Source organism: Microcaecilia unicolor, chromosome 5, assembly GCF_901765095.1.
Source record: "Microcaecilia unicolor chromosome 5, aMicUni1.1, whole genome shotgun sequence".
NCBI classification, from domain to species: domain Eukaryota; kingdom Metazoa; phylum Chordata; class Amphibia; order Gymnophiona; family Siphonopidae; genus Microcaecilia; species Microcaecilia unicolor.
The window spans coordinates 103,076,016-103,100,818 of record NC_044035.1 but is presented as its reverse complement, the minus strand read 5'-3'; the positions used below and the strand labels follow the sequence as shown (position 1 = coordinate 103,100,818).

The window sequence follows — 24,803 nt, the reverse complement described above, 5'->3', positions numbered from 1 at the left end:
TCCCACCCTTGTGGTCTGACACGTGCTCTTCCCCTCACCCCCACAGTCTGACACTTCCCGCTCTCTCCCATCCCCCACTCCCCATGGTCTGACATTTCACCCCTCTCTCCCCTATTCCCTCTTCCCCAAGTCTGGCATGTCTCCTGTCCCCCTCCACCACACAGGTCCAGCAGCTCTCCCTCTGCCTTTCTCCATCTCCTTCCCATGGGTCCAGCACCTCTCCCTCCCCCTCCCAGTGAATCCTCCAGTACCTCTTCCTCATCTTCCCTTTGTGCCCCCAGTCCACCAAACCTGAGTTTTTGCTGGTGCAATGCTTTACTTGGCACTGCTACAAGTCAGGCATCACCATTTTGGATCACGACAATGCTAGAGGCAGGAGTGAGTGAGCATAGCTCCTGTCTGGTCAGATTTTGAAGTGCATAGTGCAGGTCTGCTGTGTGTGTGAGGCGGAGGGAGCTCAGGGAGGGGAGGGAGGGACTACCAGGGATGCTTTAAAGAAATGCTGGGGGGCTGGAAGGGGGATTCATGGGCTGCTAGACTACCAGGGATTGTCAGAGGGGGAGTCAAATATCTTTGGGGGGGGGGGGGTGGGGGGTTGAGAAACTGTTAGGGAGGAGGTTGGGTCTTGTCAAGTCAGTGGTGGTGGTGCTGGTGGTGGTGGTGGGGGGGGGGGGGTGCAGAATGCTACCGGGCAGTCAGCCTGATGGGTCCTCTACACCGCCTCAGACTCGGTGGTATTTTTTTGCGTGTTGTGTTTGTATGGTAGACAACAGCACACATCTTTTCATTGCTTCAGATTACTAAAAAGCCTCCTTACCATACATTTTAACATGCTGTGTGCTAATGTCTACTGCATGAGTCAACTTCAGTGCTGACATTTTTATGAATACATACTACTACTACTACTACTACTTAGCATTTCTATAGCGCTGCCAGGGTTACGCAGCACTGTACAAGTTTAAACATGGGGAGGACAGTCCCTGCTCAAGAGAGCTTACAATCTAAAGGTAACAAACTAAGTAGACAGTGAAGGTCTCATGAATGGGGAAGGTGGTTATGCGTCAAAAGCAAGGGAGAAGAGATGGGCTTTAAGTAAGGACTTGAAAATGGGCAGGGAGGGCGCATAGCATATAGGCTCGGGAAGTCTGTTCCAGGCATAAGGTGATGCGAGGCAGAAGGGGCGGAGTCTGGAGTTAGCGGTGGTGGAGAAGGGTACAGATAGGAGTGATTTGTCCTGAGAGCGGAGGTTACGGGTGGGAACATACGGGGAGAGGAGGGTAGAGAGGTAATGGGGGGCTGCAGATTGAGTGCACTTGAAGGTCAATAGGAGAAGCTTGAATTGTATACGGTAGCGGATCGGGAGCCAGTGAAGTGACTTGAGGAGAGGGGTGATATGAGAGTATCGGTTCACGCGGTAGATAAGACGTGCGGCGGAATTTTGGACAGATTGGAGGGGGGATAGGTGGCTAAGCGGGAGACCAGCGAGGAGAAGGTTGCAATAGTCAAGACATACACTGTTCATTAACAACACACTTCTGCCTATGGTGCTTTTTTTAATCTTCCCTCCAGTTTCATACTTCTAAAGGTAATCAATAGAAATAGAATAAAATAAAATAAAACAGAGAAAATAAAATAAGATGATACCTTTTTTATTGGACTAACAATACAATTTTTGATTAGCTTTCGAAGGTAACCCTTCTTTGTCAGATCAGAAAAAAGCAAATTTTGATAAGTAACAGCATATATAAGTGAAACATCAAAGTATTCAAGTGACAGTTTGAAAGGATGAGGGAGGTGTGGGCTAGGTGAGAAACAGAGAGGGCTGAGAGGATGAAGGACAGGGAGATATGCATGGTGATCAGAGGGTGACAAAGCAGTGAAATTTCATGGTTTATAATGGGCTAGAAAACCCAGATCTTTGTTAAGTCCTGTCTGGTGGATGTCAAAATATTTAATCATTTTGACTTCAAAGGTCTTGCATTCCTGTATTGTTTTAAAGTTTCCTTTCAGTATTCTCACCATAAAATCATTGGTACAGTGTTCTGGTTTTGTAAAGTGCTGTCTCACAAAGATAACATCCTGGTTGGCACTGGCATTTTTCATATGATTTCTATGTAAATTAAATCTCTTCTTCAGCATTTGGCTTGTTTCTCCAGTATAGCACCCTTCCTCACATTTTTTACACTGGATGACATAAACTGAGGAAAATCATACTGCTTTATATGGTGTGTGAGGGAAAGTAGATCAAATGTGCCACCTGTTGGAAGAATCTGGCATTTAATTTAGAAGTATAGAGATGTGGTAGCCATGTTAGTCCATGTTTTTAACACTGGATGACATATACTACATTGGAAGATGAGCATGTAAAGGATTCCTTTATGTTGAACTAGCCGTTGAGCCCGTAAAAACGGGCTGGTATTGGCGTTTTCCTTCCCCCCCCCCCCGCGAGGTCGCCACCGCTCCCCCCTCGGAGTCGCCGCCGCCGCTGCCACCCCTCCACCCGGCCCGGGCCCTCTCTTTGCTTCTGAACTTACACATCCATTTGCCGAACACAGCAAGGCACATCAGCTGAGCTGCCGTGGGCCCTTCCTTCTCTGCCTGTGGCCCCGCCCTCCTGTGACGTAACGTCAGCAAGGGCGGGACACAGGCAGAGAAGGAAGGGGCAGCTCAGCTGATGTGCGTTGCTGCGTTCGGCGAATGGATGTGTAAGTTCAGAAGGGAAGAAAGGGCCCGGGCCGGGTGGAGGGGTGGCGGAGGCGGCGACTCCGAGTGGGGGGGGAGGGGTAGCAACCTCGGCGGCGCAGTTTCCCTCTCTGTCCCGCCCCTCCCATCATCACGTATTGACGTGGGGGCGGGACAGACGGAAGTCTCTACTACGCATTTGCGAGTGAGTACGGTTACTCGCCGTTTATATGTTTGATATTTTTCCTTTGTGAATGACTGTGGGGTCTTGTGAAAAGTTTTGGCATAGTTTGCAGCTGGATATATTGCAAAGATGTGTGCCATTCTGTTCTTTGCATGAAATACTGAAAGAGATATTCCCATCCCCACCAGTGCTGGCCTTCCGACAGCCACCCAATTTAAAACACAAGCTAGTGAGAGAGAAGCAAGCTCTCAACAGAGACCCATAAAGAAGAGAATGGTACGCATCCTTGCAATATACCCAGCTGCAAACTATGCCAAAACATTTCACAAGACCCCAGTCATTCACAAAGGAAAAATATTAAACATAAAGGAATCCTTCACATGCTCATCTTCCAATGTAGTATATGTCATCCAGTGTAAAAAAAAAAAAAAGTGGACTAAAACGGCTACCACATCTCTATTCTTCTAAAGTAAATGCCAGATTCTTCCAACAGGTGGCACATTTCATCTACTTTCCCTCACACACCATATAAAGCAGTAAGCACTATTCTTGGAATGATTCACAGAAGGTACTATTTGACAGATGCTAAAGGACAAGAAGGGATACCTCAGCCTTTAGAGATCTTTCAGACAGAATAAGATAATAGTAACCTTTTCTACTGTTTGTGCCATATCATAAACGCACCAGGACACGCACTCCCTATTTCAGACAACCTAAAAATACTTGGAGCCACAATCGACCGCAACCTCACTCTTGAGAGCCAAGTAAAAACTGTAATAAAGAAAATGTTCTACTCAATGTGGAAACTCAAGCGAATAAAACCTTTCTTCCCGAGAGATACCTTTCGTAAACTAATACAATCAATGGTCCTAAGCCATGCAGATTACTGCAATGGAATCTATGCGAGATGTAAAGAACAACTCACAAAAAAACTCCAGACTGCCCAAAACACAGTAGCCAGACTGATATGTGGTAAAACACGATTCGAAAGCGCTAAACCCCTACGAGAAAAGCTACACTGGCTCCCAATCAAAGAACGGATCATCTTCAAAATCTGCAGTTTGGTCCACAAAATCATATATGGCGTAGTCCCAGGATACATGACAGACCTAATAGATCTACCAACTAGAAAAAGACTCAGATCAGCACGATCATACCTAAACCTACATTATCCAAACTGCAAAGGGCTAAAATACAAAACAACTTATGCATCCAGCTTCTCCTACATAAGCGCACAACTATGGAATGGACTCCCATATGCAGTGAAAACAATACATGACCACCTAAACTTCAGGAAATCACTAAAATCCCACCTCTTCAAAAAATCTTACCCCACTGATCCAACATAAATCCTCACATCCAGCAACACACCATAATCAATGATCGTACTGGACAATTTACTTTCCTATTTCTCCTCGACCTCATGTCGCTTGATTCAATTCTACCTCATCTGACCACAACACAATCTTGTATTTGTTATCAACCGAAATGGCAAACGCCATACGGTACTTTGTAAGCCACATTGAGCCTGCAAATAGGTGGAAAAATGTGGGGTATAAATGTAACAAATAAATAAATAAATAAATATATCTGGAATAGAATTCTGGTGCATCATGCTCCCTCAGTTCAGTCTAAAAGCACCACTTTTTGAGGCTGTTTTTAAATCCTAACCATTTCTCTTTCATAATGTCTTATAGATTTCTTTTCTCATGTAGGATTGTCAACTAGATTTGTAAGATCAGTGGAAAACAGATCATCTCTTTTGCAGTTCTGTACACCAAGGATGGGTCCAAGTGGGAAGGGGCCTACCCACTTTGGTCCAGACACACCCAGCAGCAGCGTACATGGTTGGGGTTGCTGACAGGAATGCCTAAGCCCTGACAGCTGAAGATGTCCTGTGCCTGAGGCCCCCCCCCCCCCACCTTGTAGTTTGAGCAGCAGGGAAGTCAACAGCGTGGTTCCAGCTGCTGACACCAGCACTCACCACACATGCTTAGTTCAAGGTATGGGTGGGCACATTGGTGCTTCTGTACGTCCCACTCAAAGACTATGGCAGATGTGGAGACTTCAGTTGGGAACAGAAGAGCCATGAGGCTAAAGGGAGGGGGAAAACAGGAAGATTGGTCAGATCAGGGCGGTGACAGTTGGGAGTACTGTGTGCTAGAAGGTGAAGGAGGATTTTACATGATCATTTGTTGAATTTTTCCAATGTTGGCTAGTATAAAATACATTTAGATGAAAGATTTTTTTGTGTGCAGTTGCTGGAGAGATGCCAGTCCTGCATGGGGGTGGGGGGGGGGGGGTGGGGGGGCAGTACTGATGGAGAGATGCTAGATCTGCGAAGGGGAAGGAGGGAGAGATATGGGAGCTGGGGGGAAGGAAGCAAAGGGAAAAGAGACATAGAGAGAGCACCAGAGTAAAGGGGAGGAAGAAGAGAAGAAGGGTGAATCAGAGGAAAGAGAGAGAGAGAGATCTGGACCAAGGGAGAGACAAGAGACAGTGGACCAATGGAGGGGGGGTGAGAGAGTTGCTACATCACACAGGATGGGGGTGCAGGAGGAAGTGAAGAGAGAGGGGAGAAGATAGACATGGGGAGGGAGAGGGACCACAGAAAAGAGATGCTGGGCATGGAGGGATCATAGGGGCAGGGACACAGAGTGGCATTGCTGGATACAAAGGGAGGGATAGGGACATGGAGAACGGATGCTGAATACGGGGGAAGATAGGGAGAGGGACACAGAGAGGAAATGCTGGACAAGATGGATAGGGACATAGAGGAAAGATGGATGGTAGACAGAGAGAATAAATGTCAAATGGAGAAGAGACCTTGGCAAAAGAATTAGAAGAAAAACAGAGGAGAAGCAGAAAAGAGACACTGGGACAAAAGCAATGCTCAGACAATAAAGGTAGAAAAAAGTATTTTTTCCTGCATTTATGAATTGGAATATGTCAGCATTGGGAAATGTGTACTGTATCTGTGATATCTTGCATTTCAGTTTCTATTTCTATTATTTATTTGGATTTATTGTGACAGGTTTTCTTTATAGGTATGTTTGCTTTTTGCAGGTTTTGTTTACTAGAGCTCTGAAGGGATTCCTCCTCCTTCTTCTCTTCATCCCCTCCCCCCACTACCTTGGGCGAGATGGTGTTATAGGAGGCCTATTCAGTCCTAGCTACACCGTATTTTCCATAGATGAACTTCCCCAAGATTGGATAAACATGTTTGGGGACAGTTTAACTTTATTGCGTTTACCTTTTGTCCGAGAATATTAATGTGTTGTTTAGTTAATTGAGGGATGAATATACTCAAAATACATTAACATTAGCCGTTAATGTACATAAATTCATTGTTTAGATACAGAATGGTTAAAGTTGAGGAGATGCAAATGAGACACATATGGTAAAATATGTCCATGTATGAGCAAAAATATAACACCTTTTCAGATGTGTGGTTGCTTTTCTTGTTTAATGTATTTGCAAAGCCTTGGGTGTGTTATAATGCACGCACTTTTTTGCAGTGCTAATGGATAATAACCTACTTTATTTATATATTTTGGTATCTCATTAGCATAGATGTTGTATTAATGCTTATCCCAAATTAAACTGTATTTTTTAAACTTGTGTTATCTGGTTGCGATAGTGGTAACACGCGTTAGTGCATTATCCCCTGATAGGTTTGTCTCTAGAAATAATTTGCATTTCAATAAAGTTTTCACTTCTTATGGATTTTAGTTTTCACACTGGAAAATAAAATTCACTCTAAAAGTTATCCTGAAAATATCTGCCAGCAGCTAAACAAATTTCAGGTTAGTTCAGCTACCTCGAGATCATTAATCAATAAACTCATCTGCAGAAACTCCTCAGAAAACAAGTTTGGAATGGATATGGCTTTGAAAGCAGGGCACAACCTCCCTGACCCTTACTTTCACCACTTAAAAAAATACCAATAAGGAGTAAGGTCAAAAGGATTACATAAGTTTCATATATTATATTTCAGAATACATCAAAAGAGCATCCAATTATTTAGTTACAGTGAGTCACAGTAGGAAGCTGAAAAATTACATTTCAAGGTTATAAAACAGCAATATATGTTAGCTATACAATATATATATATATATATATATATATATAATAAGGAAAACAGTTAAATTCAGACAATTGAACCACAAAAAAAAAACCAGTAATAAAAATAAACTCACCCATAGGCAATACATAAATGACTGGTTAAATTATTAAAAACTAGTAAAAAGGCCTGTTTCTTAAGGCAAGGAAATGGGCGCTAGCAAGGCAATCACCCACCCTCCCTCGCTGTGTCGCTCTGTCCCCTCCCAACCTCCCTGGCCTGCCACCCACCCAGTTCAAGGCCCCCTCACACCACTCCCACCGAGTTCCAGACTCCGCCCTCCCTCTGTTTTCAACCCCCCCCCCCCGCATTACGGACCCCTGTACCCCCCTTCCGCGACCCTGTTGACCTCCCCTTCTCACCGAAAACCGTCCCCCGCCGCCGTCGAGTACCTGTGCTGACAGGGGACCCCAACCCTCATCAGCCAAACTCCTGTTCTGGCCTTCACGCCGTTGCTTCCTCAATGATCTTCTGTTCAAGTTTCTGTGCGTGCGTCTGACGTCAGATGCACGCAGAGGAACTTGAACAGATCATTGAGGAAGGAACGCCGCGAAGGCCAGAACAGGAGTTCGGCTGATGGGGGTTGGGGTCCCCCGTCAGCACAGGTACTCGACGGCGGCGGGGATGGTTTTCGGCGGGAGGGGGGGGATCCAGGGGTCCTTAATGCGGGGGGGGGGGGGTTGAAATCGGAGGGTGGGCGGAGTGTGGAACTCGGTGGGAGGTGCGTGAGGGGACACGGGGTGTTGATGTTCGTCGGGTGGGGGGGTGGTTTGGTGATGCGGCGAGGGGGGTGTCTGTGTTGCCCCGCTCCCTGCCACTTGCTCTGAAGTGGCAGGGAGCGGCGCACTGACAGCTGATTCCCAGGCAGGGGGAGGAGTAGGGAAACACGCGGAGCGTGTTTCCCTACTCCTCCCCTTGCCTTGGAATCAGCTGTCACTGACATCAACATGGGTGCCAGTGGTAGTTCTGCCCCCACTCCTCCCCTTGCCTTGGAATCAGCTGTCACTGACGTCAACATGGGTGCCAGTGGTAGTTCTGCCCCCACCGCATGCCATTTCCAGTGCTACAGAAAATTGTTCTGTATTTTTTACTGCAGCAGTTACCTGGCAGAAATCAGGCAGCACCACTCACTGCCTGGCTTGGTTAGCATGGGATACCTTACCGCCATCTCAATAGGTGGTGGTAAATGCTAAGCTGAAATGGTCGCGCAGCAAGCCATTTCATTTTTTGGCTTTTTTATCCACTGTGGTAAAAGGGGCCCTGGTGCATGGCAAAAACGGCTGCTGCCACTAGCATAGGGCCCCTTTTACCACAGCTTAGTAAAAGGACCCTTTTGAATGGGCTGTGTCAGCTTAGCTGTGTGGCTTTGTAAACAGGGGAGTAAATCCATAGGCTTTGTATTGCCTATGGATTTTTTGTTTAAGTAATGTGTGGCATACTCCATAATTTTTACTTTTTTTTTGTTCAGTTTCCAAATAAATGGGACATAAGTACACTCATATAACCCATAATAAAAATAAACTCACTCACAGGCAATGCATAGTTCCAACACTGTCTTCCAAATAGAAATGAGGCATAATAATTCTTTTTTAAATATTCATTTCTGGTGACAATCTGTATTGCAACTTCATCAATTTGAAGTTTCAGTAATAGACAAGAAAAATCTCTCTCCACTGGCACTTAAAGTATAGTCTAGTCTTGACTCTTATATGTCCACTATTTAATTACTTACCTAACAGTTTTATTTATTTATTTATTTATTTGTTTGTTGCATTTGTATCCCACATTTTCCCACCTTTTTGCAGGCTCAATGTGGCTTACATAAAGCCGTAACGGCGATCACCATTTATGGAATGAGAAATACAAGGTATAATAACATTTGAGGAGTGGCCTAGTGGCTATTAGATTGTAAGCTCTTTGAGCAGGGACTGTCTTTCTTCTATGTTTGTGCAGCGCTGCGTATGCTTTGTAGCGCTATAGAAATGCTAAATAGTAGTAGTAGTAGTAGTAGTTAGGGTGGTGGACTTTGGTCCTGAGGAACTGAGTTCGATTCCCACTTCAGGCACAGGCAGCTCCTTGTGACTCTGGGCAAGTCACTTAACCCTCCACTGCCCCATGTAAGCTGCATTGAGCCTGCCATGAGTGGGAAAGCAAGGGGTACAAATGTAACTAATATAAATTTAAAGTACAAAAAGTATTTAATTAAAGTAAGTATATAAACAGTTCATAACAGGCGTAAGAGATAAGGGAGTAATGCATAAGGTTCAATAGTGATAAAGTAATTGAGGTAAGCAAGTATAAAGAGTTCAATGTTATCTTGTTCTGGTAGGGTTTTGATGTCAGGAAATTTATGAAGAATCATTATGATAAGTCTGTTTGAACTAGTCTTTAGTAATTTCCGGAAGGCTGTCAAGTCATGCATTGTTAATGTAAGGAAATGCAAAGTGATGCATGTGGGAAAGAGGAACCCAAACTATATCTACGTAATGCAAGGTTCCACAATAGGAGTCACTTACCAAGAAAGGGATCTAGGTGTCAATGTTGATGACACATTGAAACCCTCTGATCAGTATGCGACAGTGGCTAAGAAAGCAAATAGAATGTTAGGTATTATCAGGAAAGGAATGGAAAACAGAAATGAGGACGTTATAATGTCTTTGTATCGCTCCATGGTGCGACCGCACCTCGAATACTGTGCGCAATTCTGGTCATCGCATCTCAAAAAAGAGTGAAATTAGAAAAGGTACAGAGAAGGGCAACGAAAATGATAAAGGGGATGGGATGACTTCCCTACGAGGAAAGGCTCAAGTGCCTAGGGCTCTTCAGCTTGAAGAAAAGACGGCTGAGGGGCAGATATGATAGGGGTCTATAAGATGAGTGGAACAGCAACGGGTGAACGTGAATCACTTGTTTACTCTTTCCAAAAATACTAGGACTAGGGGGCACGAAATGAAGCTACAAAGTAGTAAATTTAAAACAAATTGGAGAAAATATTTATTCACTCAACATGTAATTCAACACTAATTCATTGCCAGAGAATGTAGTAAAAGTAATTAGCTTAAAAGGGTTTAAAAAAAGGTCCGAACAGCTTCCTAAAAGTCCATAAGCCATTATTAAAATGGACTTTGCGGAAAATTCACTGCTTGTTTCATACTATTTTGGGATCTTGCCAGGTACTTGGAACCTGGATTGGCCACTGTTGGAAACAGGATGCTGGGCTTGATGGACCTTTGGTCTGTCCCAGTATGGCAATACTTATGTTCTTATGTACTTATGTTCTTATGTTTTTGATACCTGTTTCGGATATTTCCTAGATACTGTATTTGACAGATGATAACTTTCATGATTCTCATATCTAGCAATTTCTCTGACAAACTGCGGTTTTGGGGGGAGTTTTTTTGTACTGTTTTGTCTCATTGAATTTCTTTAATAAGAATATTCTGTTGTACATATGTTCTTTGTCCTTTTCAAAATTCAATAAAGATACTTGGACATTTTTAAAAAAAACGAGACATCTATGCACACCCTTGCCGTCTCCCAACAATCGTCTACTCACTCCCACAGTAAAATCTTTGAGAAACTGCAACTCCCGAGAACCATAGCAGCTGTCAGGCTCGTGCACCTCCCTCTCTGAGCAGCTCCTGGGAGGTGGTGTCAGGTTACACTGGAGTGTATATAAACAGCACGGACTGCTGGCTGTGAGCTAGAGCAGGAGGATTTAAGAGCGATTGTTATTAGGCTTGGTAGAATTACTTCTTCTAGCCGGGACAAGTACGTCAACAGCCGACTTTGACCAGATGGATGCGATTTTGAACTGCAAACAGGAAGAGCTCGAAGATTATTATGCGTTGCTGGGATGCGATGAGCTGTCCACCGTGAGTGTACAAAGATGTTGTCCTAGGGTCCTAAACTTGTCTGCAGCCATGATAGATGCAATATTATTAGATTCATGCTCATTTTGTTTCAGTTTTAGATCGTGATGTCAAGAAAATACTACATCTTGGGCAAAGCTTTGAAAGTGTACTGTCTGATGTTTATTAGCAAATGTACAATGCACAATACTACAGTCAGTAGGAATAAAAAATTGAACATTTACAATAAGAAGTTATCAGAATATCAAAAAAATGGTGCAGGTTTACTTTTCAAGATCAATGTTTAGGATTGTTTAGATTTATCTACCTTATAATTAAAAAATTAAATTATGGAAAAAAGAAACCATATGATTTGTGAATTAAAGAATCTTTAACTTCAGATCGTGCTTTATATCACCATGTGGTTGACTGGACGTCAAATGTGCAAGTGGTGATAACTGTTGTGCTGAGAGAGGACAACAGGAGATGTGTATCGTTAACACCTACAAACTGATGTTAGACCAAGTTCCTGGATCTTTGTGCTTCTATTTCTGGTACTGTAGACATAATCATTTATGGATTGAAGCTTTAGAATCCTCTGTAGGTCCCTCAGAACATACCTCTGTTTAATCCTTAGGCAATTCTGAAAAGATTTGAACGTGTCCATTTTCAAAAATGTGATTGGCTGGATAGAAACTTCTCATTCTCATAGCAGTATCCCCTGCTTTTATACTTCCATTCTTATTTCCTTGTTTCCATTTCACAGCTTCTAAATGATAAAATCTTGTTTTGGCCATTCTAAAGCACAAAATTATAAAGATTAGAGCACACACATTCATAGAGGTCATAATTTGCATGTAAGTAACTCTCTATGCCCTCCTTCGCCCTCAAATTGAAATACTTAATTATAGTTCTGTTGATCACAAACAGCAGCCTGTGGGTGAAAGAATCTCACTTGCCACCTCAAAGATGCACCTCTGTATTCATACAGAGAATTCTGAACAGGAAATGAACGCATGTAATTGCGGAGAAGTGACTGAGTGCAAACTGTTGTGTTTTGTGTACCCCATTTAACTTTTATACCCAGTGGAGGAGTAGCCTAGTGGTTAGTGCACCCTCAATTGCCCCAGACACAAATAAGTACCTATATATACTATGTAAACCGCTTTGAATGTAGTTGTACAAACCACAGAAAGGCGGTATATCAAGTCCCATTATGGGTTTTTATTCACTGATTGCAGTTGTTAGGGCTAGGAGACAGAATTCTTCAGGTCACTGGGGAATGTACTTCTGCTTTTCTGAAACTATTCCAAACAGATTTCATTACACTCACCTACTTCTTACCTTTACTGTTGCCCTTTCAATCATCAATGTTATTTTTGGTCTTTGGAGGCTGAATATTGGAAACCAATCTGCATTTTAGCCATTATAAGCTATAATAATTAGGGGCAGGGGTGTTTAAAAATGTCTTGCATGCAAATAGTTCATTTTCTCAATGTGATTGTATTCACTTCTTGCTCAGAATTGTCTAATAGAGGTGTGTTTTAGGGTGCATCAAAGAGAAATTGTATCTTGGAGAAGCTACAGTTTTTGACCATGAATCTATAATTATACATCTAGAAGTTGGAGGGCTTTGCTATAATAACAGCTGTTTGTATGCCAGCTATTCAGAATTGCCTTATTCAGGACAGGAACGCTTTCTCATGACTCAAGAAGGGTTTTTCTTTTCTCAAACATATTGCATTCTACTCGCTCGGTATACTTTTTTAATGCTGTAATACATAGGAGAAATAAGGCTTCATTTTTAGCTTGGTACTGGCGAGGACTGTACCTTGCAATTACATAGAAATATAGAAAATGATGGCAGGTAAAGATCATATAGCCTATCCAGTTTGCCCATCGATACCGCCTACTAATCTCTACTTCCCAAACTGTAAGGGTGTCAAGTATAAGAAGATTTTCTCCTCTTCTTTCCGCTACTGGTGCCCTAAATACTGAAATGCTCTCCCGCAGCACCTCAAAGCACAAGTGGACCACATCCTCTTCAAGAAGTTGCTGAAGACTTACTTCTTTGCTAAAACTTACTTCCCTATTTACTCTGCTGATTGATGCACCCTTCATTTTCCTCACCCTGCTTAGTTTCCCATTGTTAGCTATTGTTCCCCCTGTCTATTCTTTGTACTCCTTGCAATATTTTCATACATTGTAACTTTTCTTAACTTTCTGTAAGCCACATTGTGCCTGCATGAGTGGGAAAATGTGGGATACAAATGAACCATAAATAAATAAATTAATTAATAAATAAATATTATCCCTTCCTCTTTCTTAGTGCTTGTCTCATGCTTTCTTGAGTTTAGATACAGTGCATGTCTTCACCTCTTCCATCCATCCACCACCCTTTCCATAAAGAAGTATTTCCATATATGATCTTCTTTTGCCTTCATCCTATGAACCCTGTTTCCAGAGCTTCCTTTCAGCTGGAAGAGGCCTGTTTCCTGTACATTTATGCCATGGAGGTATTTAAATGTATCCATTATCCCCCAATTCTAGAAATGGCTCTTTAAATTGCATGTCCAATTTGTGCATGCAATTTAATTGATTAATGAGTCAATTATTTCCAATAATTGGGGCCTAACAATCAATTATTGGTGCTAATTGGCATTAATTGATTTTTACATATGCAAATTTATGCACCCAGATCCACGTGTGAATTTTATACATGGCTCCAAAAAGGGGACGTGGCCATGGGAGGGTCATGGGCGGATCAGGGGCATTCCCGCAATTTATGTGCATTGTTATAGAATAAGGGGGATCTGTGCCTAATTTATTCTCTAGGATTTACACCAGGGTTCAATTGTTGTAAATTCTCGTGCCTAAAAGTAGTCGTGGATCCTGGCACTAAAAGCTATTTTATAAATGGCAACCGAACTTTGAGCACAGTTTATAGAATAGTTCTAAGCGCTATTTTTTTTCAGTGCCATTTAGAAAATTTAGTCCTACATCCTCCTCTCTCCTGCCATTCTTCCAAAGTATACATTTTGAGATCTTTAAATCTGTCCCCATACACTTTATGATGAAGACCAATGAACATTTGAGTAACTGCCCTTTGGCCCGACTCCATCTTGTTTATATCTTTTTAAAGGTGTGGTTTCCAGAATTATTCACGGTACTCTAAATGAAGTGTTTTCAGAGACTTATACAGAGGCACTATTACCTCCTTTTTCTTGCTGACCATTCTTCTCCCTGAACACCCATACATCCTTCTGGCTTTACCTTCATCTTTTCCTCTGGCATGACCCTCTTAAGATCATCAAATATGATCGCCCTCAAGTCCTGCTCTTGTTTCATGCACAGAATTACTTCACCCCCTATACTGCATCCTTCCCTTGAGTTTTGCAGCCCAAATGTGTGACCCTGCATTGTGTAGCATTAAATATTATTTGACAAATTCTAGAACTTTCTTCATACTTTACTAGAACCCTCCTCATGTTATCCACAGCCCTTTTTCCAATATCTCTTCCAGATCCAGAGTTGAACCAGCTCCTGGTGACCATTCAATGAAAGCCTATGTATAGGTGATTATTTTTTGGTGGTGCTTATTTGATAGAAAATTAATAAAAGTTCCAATTGCAATTGAAAAAAAAAATACCTTAAAATAGGCATCTTCCTGCCCAATTAACCTAGGCAACTTGTAAAGTTACCTTTAACTGCACAGCCGCTTTCCCCAAAGTGCTGGGAATGCCTCTAACAGTTAACACAGCGGTTTTGCACCTAAAACACTTTAACTTTGGCTTTAACATGTGTTAGATGCAAACCTTTAGTGCAGCTCAGTTAATAGACCCTTATGTTTTTGACTCATTCCCATGAAGTAATCTTCCTGAACAAATGTGTTTGCTTGGCACAATATGTCCTAAATGACATTGCCTTGGATTTTAATAATAATGTTTTGTATTAGTCACTGAGCAGCACTGCAGGCCCCTTCTTATCTAGAGGGAGACTGGATGTGGAAAGCAAGCAGTAAGTAGTCAGTGGTACCTGATGACGTGCTAATGTGTTTAAAATTTTTCAGTTCATTTAAAAAATTAATAGCAAGTTCATTTCTAAAAGATAAAACAAATCTGGCCATTGAGAAGCATCCAAAAGACAGCTGGAGCTGACAGTCTGTGAGCATACTGCTTCAGTGCCACTGGCTAATCCAGCAACAAAAAGGAGCTATTGCTTCAGCATAAATATTTCTCCAGTTTATTTATCCTGTTTTAATTCCAGCAGCTTGTGATGGCTTTCGTCTTTATTAGCAGGTTAATCCGTATGTGTATGATGTATGAGGAGTGCTTGCATTACATGCAGTGCAGTGCAGAAAACCAAGCTAACTGTCACAGATTCATAGTATTTATTTTATTCATTTATTAAGATTTATTTATCACCTTTTTGAAGAAAGTCACCCAAGGAGCTGAACAAAAAGATTAATCTGGACATAGGCAATAGATAAGATCAACAGAAAAAATATTGAAATAACAGCACGTATACCCTCAAATTCTATAAATGGTGCACAAAATTCGGCATGTGGGACTAAGTTGTGTGCGCAATTTGAATAACAAGCCAATTAGTGCCAAGAATTGGACACTAATAATTGATTATCTGCACTAATTGGCAACAATTTGAATTTACATGTACATCTTGCTAGGCCTTATTCTATAAAGATGAAGGCATAAATTTTTTAGCATGCAGCTGAAAAGAAGACGTGGCCATGGGAGGAGCATGAGCAGGTCAGGGGTGTTCACCTAAGATGTATACATTATTATAGAATCCGGGGCATCTACGCCTAATTTAGGCACAGGGAGTTACACCAGGGTTGAATTGGTGTAAATCCTTTTGCCCAAAATTGGGTGCGGATCGCAGTACTAAGCGCTATTCTATAAACAGTGCCCAATTCGGAGTACCATTTATAGAATAGCCATCAGCGCTCATTTCGGTGCCCAAATTGGGGTGCCATCTACTGAATCTAGTCCATTATGGCATAGTATGCTACTTATAATGTTGACGCAATACACATTAAAACATCTTAAGAGACAGCATAGGGTGTAAGTGAAGGTGGAGCATATAGACAGATAAGACAGAGCAACAGCACTTAGACAGAGAATAAAGGGACTAGCTTAAAGAAAGTTGCACGTGGAATAAGAAAGGTGCATGAATATGATCTCAGGGTAGGAGTGGATAAGCAAGTCCTGCTACAGTACTATGTTTACAGCTGGTGTTAGTTCTTGTGTGTGTGAGACTAGCAAGTCCATTAAAGGCTTGTGAAAGGGCCAAGGTTTTGCCTACTTCCTAAAGTAGATATAGAGGCATATTTTCAAAGCACTTAGCCTTCCAAAGTTCCATAGGTTTCTATGGAACTTTGGAAGGCTAAGTGTTTTGAAAATATGCCTAATAGTCATGTGTGGAGCAAAGCCTTTCTGGGAGTGTATTCTAGAGTATAGAGGCTACTCCAGAGAAGGCTCTTTAGCGGTTGTCACATTGAGTGATGTCCTTTGGAGAGGGCACGTTTAAGGATATTTCTGGGGAGGACCTTAGTGGCCTTTGAGGTGTGTAGAGGGAGATCCTCTTCTTCAAGTATTCTGGCCCATTTCCTATAAGGGCCTTAAAGGTCAGGCACAGAATTTTAAATTTAGCCTTGTGTTGTATTGGTAGCCAGTGAAGGTTTTGCAGAAATGGTGTGATATCATCATGTTGCTTACAACCTTCTATCACTCTTGCTGCTTAATTCAGAATCAATTGGAGCTAGTGCAAACCTTTTCTAGTCTGACAAATGCAGAATGCATTACAGTAATCCAATCTTGATGTTATTATGGCAGGAACCATAGTTGTCACAGATGATAGAAGCAGCTCCTGAAAGTTGTTTGGATTGGGGGATTAGTGTAAGTGCTGAGTCTAGCTGTATCCCAAGGATCCTTATAGCACTACCAGTTTTCAGCTCTATGCCTATTTTCCAAAATACCTTGCAGGACCTGTTCATCTGAGTCATGTCAGCGTTCACAAGTCAGGGCACTCTTTACACCTTTACTCCATGAGGGTGACACTTTGAATGCTGGGCTTCATCATCAATATGTGGAAGCCCACATTAACTTTAACCAAAATGGCAGAATTCATATGAGTCCGCTTAGACAATCTTCAAGTGTAGGCTTATCTATCCAAGGCACATATCCAGACTGCCAGTGCATTAAGCTGCAGAATGTATTTATTTATTTATTCATGACATGTATACCCCACACTAGCCCAAAATAGAAGATTTCTGAGAGATACTGGTGCCAGAAATGGTATTCAAAGCTGACGAGTCAGAGAAACTGAATGAAATCTGTATAAACCTGGAGGATGTAATGGGGCAATTTGACAAATTGAAGAGTAGCAAATCTCCTGGACCAGATGGTATTCATCCCAGAGTACTGATAGAATTGAAAAATGAACTTGTGGAACTAATGTTAGTAATATTTAATTTATCTTTAAAATTGAGCATGATACTGTAAGATTGAAGTATGGCCAATGTAACGCCGACTTTTAATAAAGGTTCCAGATGAGATCCGGGAAATTATAGACCGGTGGTGAGCCTTGGAGAAGGGTAGTTAGTGGGGTTCCCCAGGGATGTGTGCTGGGACCGCTGCTTTTAAACATATTTATAAATGACCTCGAGATGGGAGTAACTAGTGAGGTAATTACATTTGCTGATTACACAAAAGTTATTCAAAGTTGTTAAATCGCAAGAGGATTGTGAAAACTTACAAGAGGATCTTACGAGACTGGGAGACTGGGCGTCTAAATGGCAGATGACATTTAATGTGAGCAAGTACAAAGTGATGCATGTGGGAAAGAGGAACCTGAATTATAGCTACGTAATGTAAGGTTCCACATTAGGAGTCACCGACCAAGAAAGGGATCTAGGTGTCGTCGTTGATGATACGTTGAAACCTTCTGCTCAGTGTGCTGCAGCGGCTAAGAAAGCAAATACAATGTTAGGTATTATTAGGAAAGGAGTGGAAAACAAAAGTGAGGAAGTTATAATGCTTTTGTATCACTCCATGGTGCGACTGCATCTTCAATTTTGTGCTCAATTCTGGTCACTGCATCTCAAAAGAGATATAGTGGAATTAGAAAAGGTGCACAGAAGGGCGATGAAAATGATAAAAGGAATGGGATGACTTCCCTATGAGGAAAGCCTAAAGCGGCTAGGGCTCTTCAGCTTGGAGAAAAGAGAACTGAGGCGAGATATGATAGAGGTCTATAAAATAATGAGTGAAGTGGAACGGGTAGACGTGAAGAATCTGTTTACTCTTTCCAAAAATACTAGGACTAGGGGGCATGCAATGACTTTTCAAAGTTGTAAATTTAAAATGAATCTGAGAAAATGTTTCTTCACGCAACATGTAATTAAACTCTGGGACTCGTTGCCAGAGAATGTAGTAAAGTCGGTTAGCTTAGTGAGGTTTTAAAAAGCTGTGGACTGCTTCCTAAAGACGTTAGGACTCTTCAGCTTGGAAAAGAGACGGTTAAGTGGAGATAAATGATTGAGGTCTACAAAATTCTGAGTGGTGTAGAATGAGTAAAAGTGAATCAATTTTTTCCTCTTTCAAAAAGACCAGGGAACACGCAATGTTACATTACATGGAAATATTTTTAAAACAAATAGGAGGGAATATTTTTCACTCAATGAATAGTTAAGCTCTTGATCTTGTTGCTAGAGGATGTAGTAATAATGGTTAGCGTATCTGGGTTTATAAAAGGTTTGGTCAAATTCTTTGAGGGAAAGTCCATGGTCTGTTATTGAGATGGACATGGAGGAAGCCACTGTTTGCCCTGGAATTGGTAGCATGGAATGTTGCTACTATTTGGGTTTCTGCTAGGTGATTGTGACCTGGATTGGCCATTGTTGGAAACAGGATACTGGGCTAGATAGATCGTTGGTCTGACCCAGTATGGCTATTCTTATGTTCTTTTTGTAACCCTGGTCTCACCACACACACAGTCCAGGCACCAGCTAGCTCATCACAGGTCAACACCTCCGAGACCAGGGTCACAAAATTACACAGGGTGATTTCTCTTTAACTTCTGACTCATTTTGCTGGGTGCAGTCCGGGGCTGTACATAACTTCGGAAGGCTGTAGGTTTATAAGTACATAAGTAATGCCACACTGGGAAAAGACCAAGGGTCCATCGAGCCCAGTATCCTGTCCACGACAGCAGCCAATCCAGGCCAAGGGCACCTGGGGCTTTATTTTTGTTTTAATCTCTGTTCTCTTTCTTTTACTAGTTTGAGAGTAAATAAGTTTCACTCTCACTCAAAGGAAAAAAAAGCTCCAGTCCAGAGAGTTATGCAAAATAACCAAACTTTATTGAATACTCTTCAACAGGCAGTTCTCTCACCATTTATTGCTCTTCCTGTCCATACCCATTCCCTTCTGGATGTAACAACCTAAGGCTGTTCCTGCAGCACTTGAACAGCAAGCTGATCTTCCTTTGGACCAGACCTCCCTGTTTGTCCACACTCCTCTCCCAAAGGAGTACCTCTCCAGGCTACCGCCTTTGTCTCTGAACAGCTCTTCACTGTTCCTGCTCTCAGGCTGGGATCCCTTACTTCCCACTTGGAGCACTCCTTCTCATGGTTAATGCTTTACTGGCAGAAACCTCCCTCTGGTCAGCTTTAGTTTCTTGAACCTTTCCAAGACACCCCCCTCTTCTCAAGGGTCCCAGCAGGGGTTGAGGCAACCAAAAACCTTGTGCTAACCCCAACAACAACATGTATTAACTCCTAATTCCTCTCCTACTGTCATTTAACAACCAGGAACATTTTCCTCTGCAACTTAAGCAGAAACCCATCCCCTTGGGCTGGATCCTTTACCACCCACAACCTTAGAACTCTTCCCTCAGAAACTCTGGAGAGTTCTCTCAGTTTCTTTAGTAATCCCAATAATGATGGTGGATTACATTATGTTCTGAAGGAGAAGCCCTCTCTAACTTTTCCCTAGCAAGAGAACTCATTCATTGATCATTGTGAGGAGAAAGAGAAGGGAAGACCATGACTTCAGTAGGGGTTCACAGCAGCTAATGCAAACACTTAACTCTTAGGGCTCAATATTCAGCAAAATTAAAGGTGATAACTGTCATGGGCTGAATTTGACTCAGATATTCAATACAGGGCCTAATTTGGGCACCGGCATTTAATATCCAGGTCATTGGTGGCTGCTGGAAGTTATCCAGGACTGGTTCTCGGATAATAGCCCTGATATAGTTAGGACAACCTTTTTTGCAGTCCTGATTTTATCTGCGTACTTACCCAGTTAGCAAACTGAAAATTGCTCCTAACAAGATAAGTCCTGACTCCACATCCTGACAGTCCCAGCACTATCCAGATAGTGCTGTGGTGGTCAGAAAATATATTCAGCAACACTAGTTGGTTAAGTGCACTGAGTGTGTGCTCTGGAGCCGATCAGCAGGATTTACTGGAGAGGAGCCTTCCTTATCCAGTTAAATCCATTTGAATATCTACCCCTTAATGTTTGGATAAGATATTGCATTTATGAGGTTCAGATTGCTTGTCACCCATTTTATATTAATGAGCTTATTGCAGGAATTTGCATGCAGTGCAACTCGCTATATTTTTCTTGCATTATGCAAATGTGTTGATGATAATTGTAATGTTCTTTAATAGATGGGCCCTATGGATGGTAATTTTATACAGGTTGACTAGGTTTGGGAGGACAAGTAGGCATTCATTTTGGACTGTTTTATAAAGACATAAAGGTGCCTGTGGCCTTTATTTTAGAAGCGCTGTTCATGTTTTGGATGTCTAAAAACTGGCATTCAGATATCTATATTGCATGGATGTCCAAATCTCAGTTTTAATAAGCCAGAATATGGACATCTATATATCCATATGGCAGAGGAGCGTGGTTTGGGCATAGGCTGGGCTGGACTAGGGAGGGGTCAAAATATGGATATCCAACTCTGAAGAAGGGGAAGGGACATCCATGTGCAAAAAGATGGATGACCTTATTTAGACCTGGCACTTGGCATATCCAGTTTACAGAAATATGCTCCAATTGAATAATTTTCCAGTGGAGGGAGTAAAGGATGTCACTGTAGGTATTTTTCTGTCCCCGGAGGGTTCACAATTTAAGAAAATATATTTAAAAGGAGCTACAGTAGGATTTGAACCAGCATCTTCTGGTTCTGTGCTCTGGTTCTCAGCTAATTGTTCTAAGTATTAGGCTACCCTTCTACTTTGTATAGAAGTTTATGTGGGCATTTTGTGTTATGACTGTTCCTATGCTGCCACAAAGACGTCCATATCCCTTGTTTTCCTCTTTGCACAGTTTAGATGTTTCAGTTTTTAAAATGGATGTTCATGCTGTATGTAGCCAGCACATGGACATCCATTTCTCATGCATGTGATGTCCTTATTCTGAGTTGGACGTCCTTTCTAAAATCTATCTCTGTGTCTTTATAAAATTGCCCTCAAAAACAACTGAAGTTGCAGACATTTCTTTTTGTGTGTAACATGCGCAAGACTGTGCGCATTTTATAAAGTAAGCACATAATCACAGCTCTGTCCAACCTGAGTCATGTGAAAGTCCATTGTGTATGCTTTCATGCATGGAATAATTTTATAAGCAGTGTTTTACATTTGTATTCTTGGATATACTCCCATAGTGTTCACACCTAACACAGTTTGCTTACTATTAGTTATAGACATTTTTTTGCACAATCTTTCAAAAGTAAATATGGCCCATCTTCAAATGGGACTTGTGGTCTTCAAAGCTCAAGCACATCAGCTTCTGTTAGTCCAGTATAAGGCAGGGCTTTTTTGAGGGGGTACTTGGGGGTACTGAGTACTGGCACCTTTTCCACTGTCTACTAAAATTGACCTATGGACCCCAAGTTTTAATGAAAGAGCTCAGGCTCTACACACCAATTCTGCCTTGTCATAGATTCTGTGACTGGTTGCAAAGGGCCTGGCTATTGTGGGATGGGTCCATCACTGATCACCTCACCCCTGAAGGGTGGCCTTAGCATTTGAGTACCGGCACCTTTTTTGCTAGTAAAAACACACTGGTATAAGGTGTCAAAACCTGTAAAGAATCCAGTTTTTATTTATTTTGACGTTTATAGTCCACATTATCCTGAACATACTTAAGTTTAATGTGGCTTACATAAATAAAACAACAGGCAAGGTTTACAATACCATAAACAAAATATCAAGTAAGAGTAGAGTGGCACAGATAAGATACAAATAAGAACAAAATAATAAACCATTGATGGCCAGTTACAAGCTAACACACTCCATCAATGGGTAGAAACCTCTCAAAGAGGAAAGTTTTCAGTCTTTTGTGAAATACCAAGTAATCAGGCTGACCCTTGATTGCCATTGGCAGTGAGTTGCACCACTTAGCACCTTGGTAGCTAAAGTCTATGGAGTGAACCAACTTATAGCACACTCTCTTGTAATCTAGAAGATGAAATCTAAAGTACTCCCTAGAACCAGAGGTTATATTGCATAGGGGAATAGTTATTAAGGGCTGCATGTAATTCAGTGTCATGCCATGTAGTATTTGAAAGACAAAATCACATAATTTTAAAATAATCCTGGCTTTAATGGGCAGCCAGTGCAGGTTGCATAATAATGGAGTGCTCTATCAAAATGTGATACCTTGAGCACAAGTCTAGCTGCTGTATTTTGGACCATTTGCAGCCATTTTAGAACACCCTCCTTACATCGAGCATAGATGGAATTGCAGTAATCAAATTGAGGTAAAACCAAGGATTGAACTAGCAGTCTTAAGATGTCTGGCGAGAAATATGATCTGATTCTTCTCAGCTTCCAAAGAGACTTGAAGGATTTTTTCACTACTGAAGAAACCTGAGGCTCGAACGTGAAGTAATTGTCAATTAATACACCCAGTACCCTAGGCGTAGTGTCTAGGGAGTAGGACATGTTGACAATGGTAAAATTATTATATATGGTACGGTCGAAGGGGTTGGTTACCACAAGAAATTTAGTCTTATCTCTATATAACTTAAATTTAAATTTATAAGCCTAGGAAAGGTGATTCATAAGCTGAGTACCAACTATTCCTTCCATTACGTTAGTCAACAATGGGATAGAAGCAACAGGCCTGTAATTAATTAGTAATGTCTCCGAATGAAGCTGTGGTGATTTTAAGGATTGGGGTAAATATCTATCTCTCATGCCGGAAATGAACTCTCTATATTTGACTGCTTAATGTACTCTATCATGTATGAACTTTAATGTAATACCACTTTGTATTTCTCATCTTGGAAATTGCGATCACCACATGGGATAATGTAAGCCACATTGAGCCTGCAAATAGGTGGGAAAATGTGGAATACAAATGCAACAAATAAATAAATAAATTATGGTGAGGAAGAATACTTTTTGAGAAAAATTTGACAGTCTCATGAATAGGTAGCAGAAAGGAGGACCACAGTCTGTCAGCTGCAATACCATCATCCAGACTAGGCTGCTTGTTGTGAGATTGAATGCTAGTGACCTTAAGGTGCAGGACTGTCCCCCTAATTTTAGTTACTTTTTGCTCGAAGTACATGGCTAACTGATTAACAGATGAAGTGGGTACAGTTACTGATATTAAGTTTTCGGTCGACAGAAGCCTAATAAGAAGGCTAAACAGCTTATGGGTATTTAAGTGGTTGCAACCAATTTGCTCTTTATAGTAGATAGTTTTAGCTTCTACAATCTTTTTGTTATCCCTGATAGCCTTCCTCCAAAATATTTTGTTCTCGTCAGATTTATGTCTGGACCACTTTCTCTCTAATTTTCTACACTGCTTCTTCAGGAGGAGAATATCTTGTACCAGGGTGACACCCTATGGGTGAGTTTGGGCAAAACTTTGATGGGAGCCATACTACCCAGGGTAGAACTATATAACTCATCCCACTTATACAAGAAATCCTCACTGTCTGCATCTGAAGCTGAGGACTATCAAAGATTCAGTACCAGAATTTTATAGGATCAATTCTGCCTCTTGATTTAAAAGGAGGAGAGGTGACAATGGACTGCAAAGATCTAATAACTTCCCTCCAGTAAAGAGTGAATTCCAGAGTCTTATGGTCTGACCAAGGGACATAGCACCAGGATGGGTCACTCAGGTAGAAATGCTCCATGTGTACAGTTCTATAAACTAACAGATGACCCCTAATATGGGAGGATTGGGAATATGGCAGAAAGAATGGCCTGGAGGTGAGAAAATCAAGTGAGCTCTTTGTGTTAACATCCCTAGGGTTATCAAGATGCAAATTAGCAAACTTAACACAAATATTTGAGAGGAATTCAGTAAAACAGCTTTCCGATGCAAACCAGCTTCCTGGAGGGCAATAAAGCAGAATCACTTAAATTGCCTTGCATGAGCGTGAGAGAAGCTTGACCGGAACAAGGTTGTACAGGCAGGGACTGAGTAATTAATCCTACGAGAGTTTACAATAGAGATTGAACATGAAACCTGCAGCACACCAGCATGAGGGCAGAGCAACAGCATATAAATTAATAAGCAGCAGAGGCAAGGAACAAAGTTCACTTAACACAGCAAGTCATACTTACAGATTGTCCAGGGCAGATGGAGGACAGTGGAGCTGCCCTACTCTGAGGAGCCTCGCCCGCCACCAACAGAAGTTCCACATGAAGGGACGCACAAAGGGATGTGCCCCTTTGGCACACCCCTTTGGCGCAGTGCCTGAGGCATGACGCCTCGGAGCAAGGTCTCCCTATGTTGTTTGAAAGTGCTGACATTGGTGCTAGCAGCGCGATTGAAATGACAACAGGTATATCCAGAGCTAACACAACTGACAGCTATGTACCAGATGTAAAATACATTGTAATCAAATCCTTGTGCAGCAGATTTAAAAGTCCGATTCAACACTTCTTTATGCTTTTGTGGAAGAT

The 24,803-nt window shown here is 41.8% G+C and overlaps 1 protein-coding gene across 1 annotated transcript in view; it reads left to right on the top strand.

Moving 5' to 3' along the window:
* The first annotated feature begins 10,682 nt into the window (after positions 1-10,682).
* Positions 10,683-24,803, top strand: part of DNAJC12 (DnaJ heat shock protein family (Hsp40) member C12) — a 53,113-nt gene continuing 38,992 nt past the window's right edge. Inside the window, exon 1 of the mRNA XM_030203129.1 lies at positions 10,683-10,864. Coding sequence (XP_030058989.1) covers positions 10,787-10,864 — 78 coding nt within the window. The 5' untranslated portion in view covers positions 10,683-10,786. The remainder of the gene's footprint in view (positions 10,865-24,803) is intronic.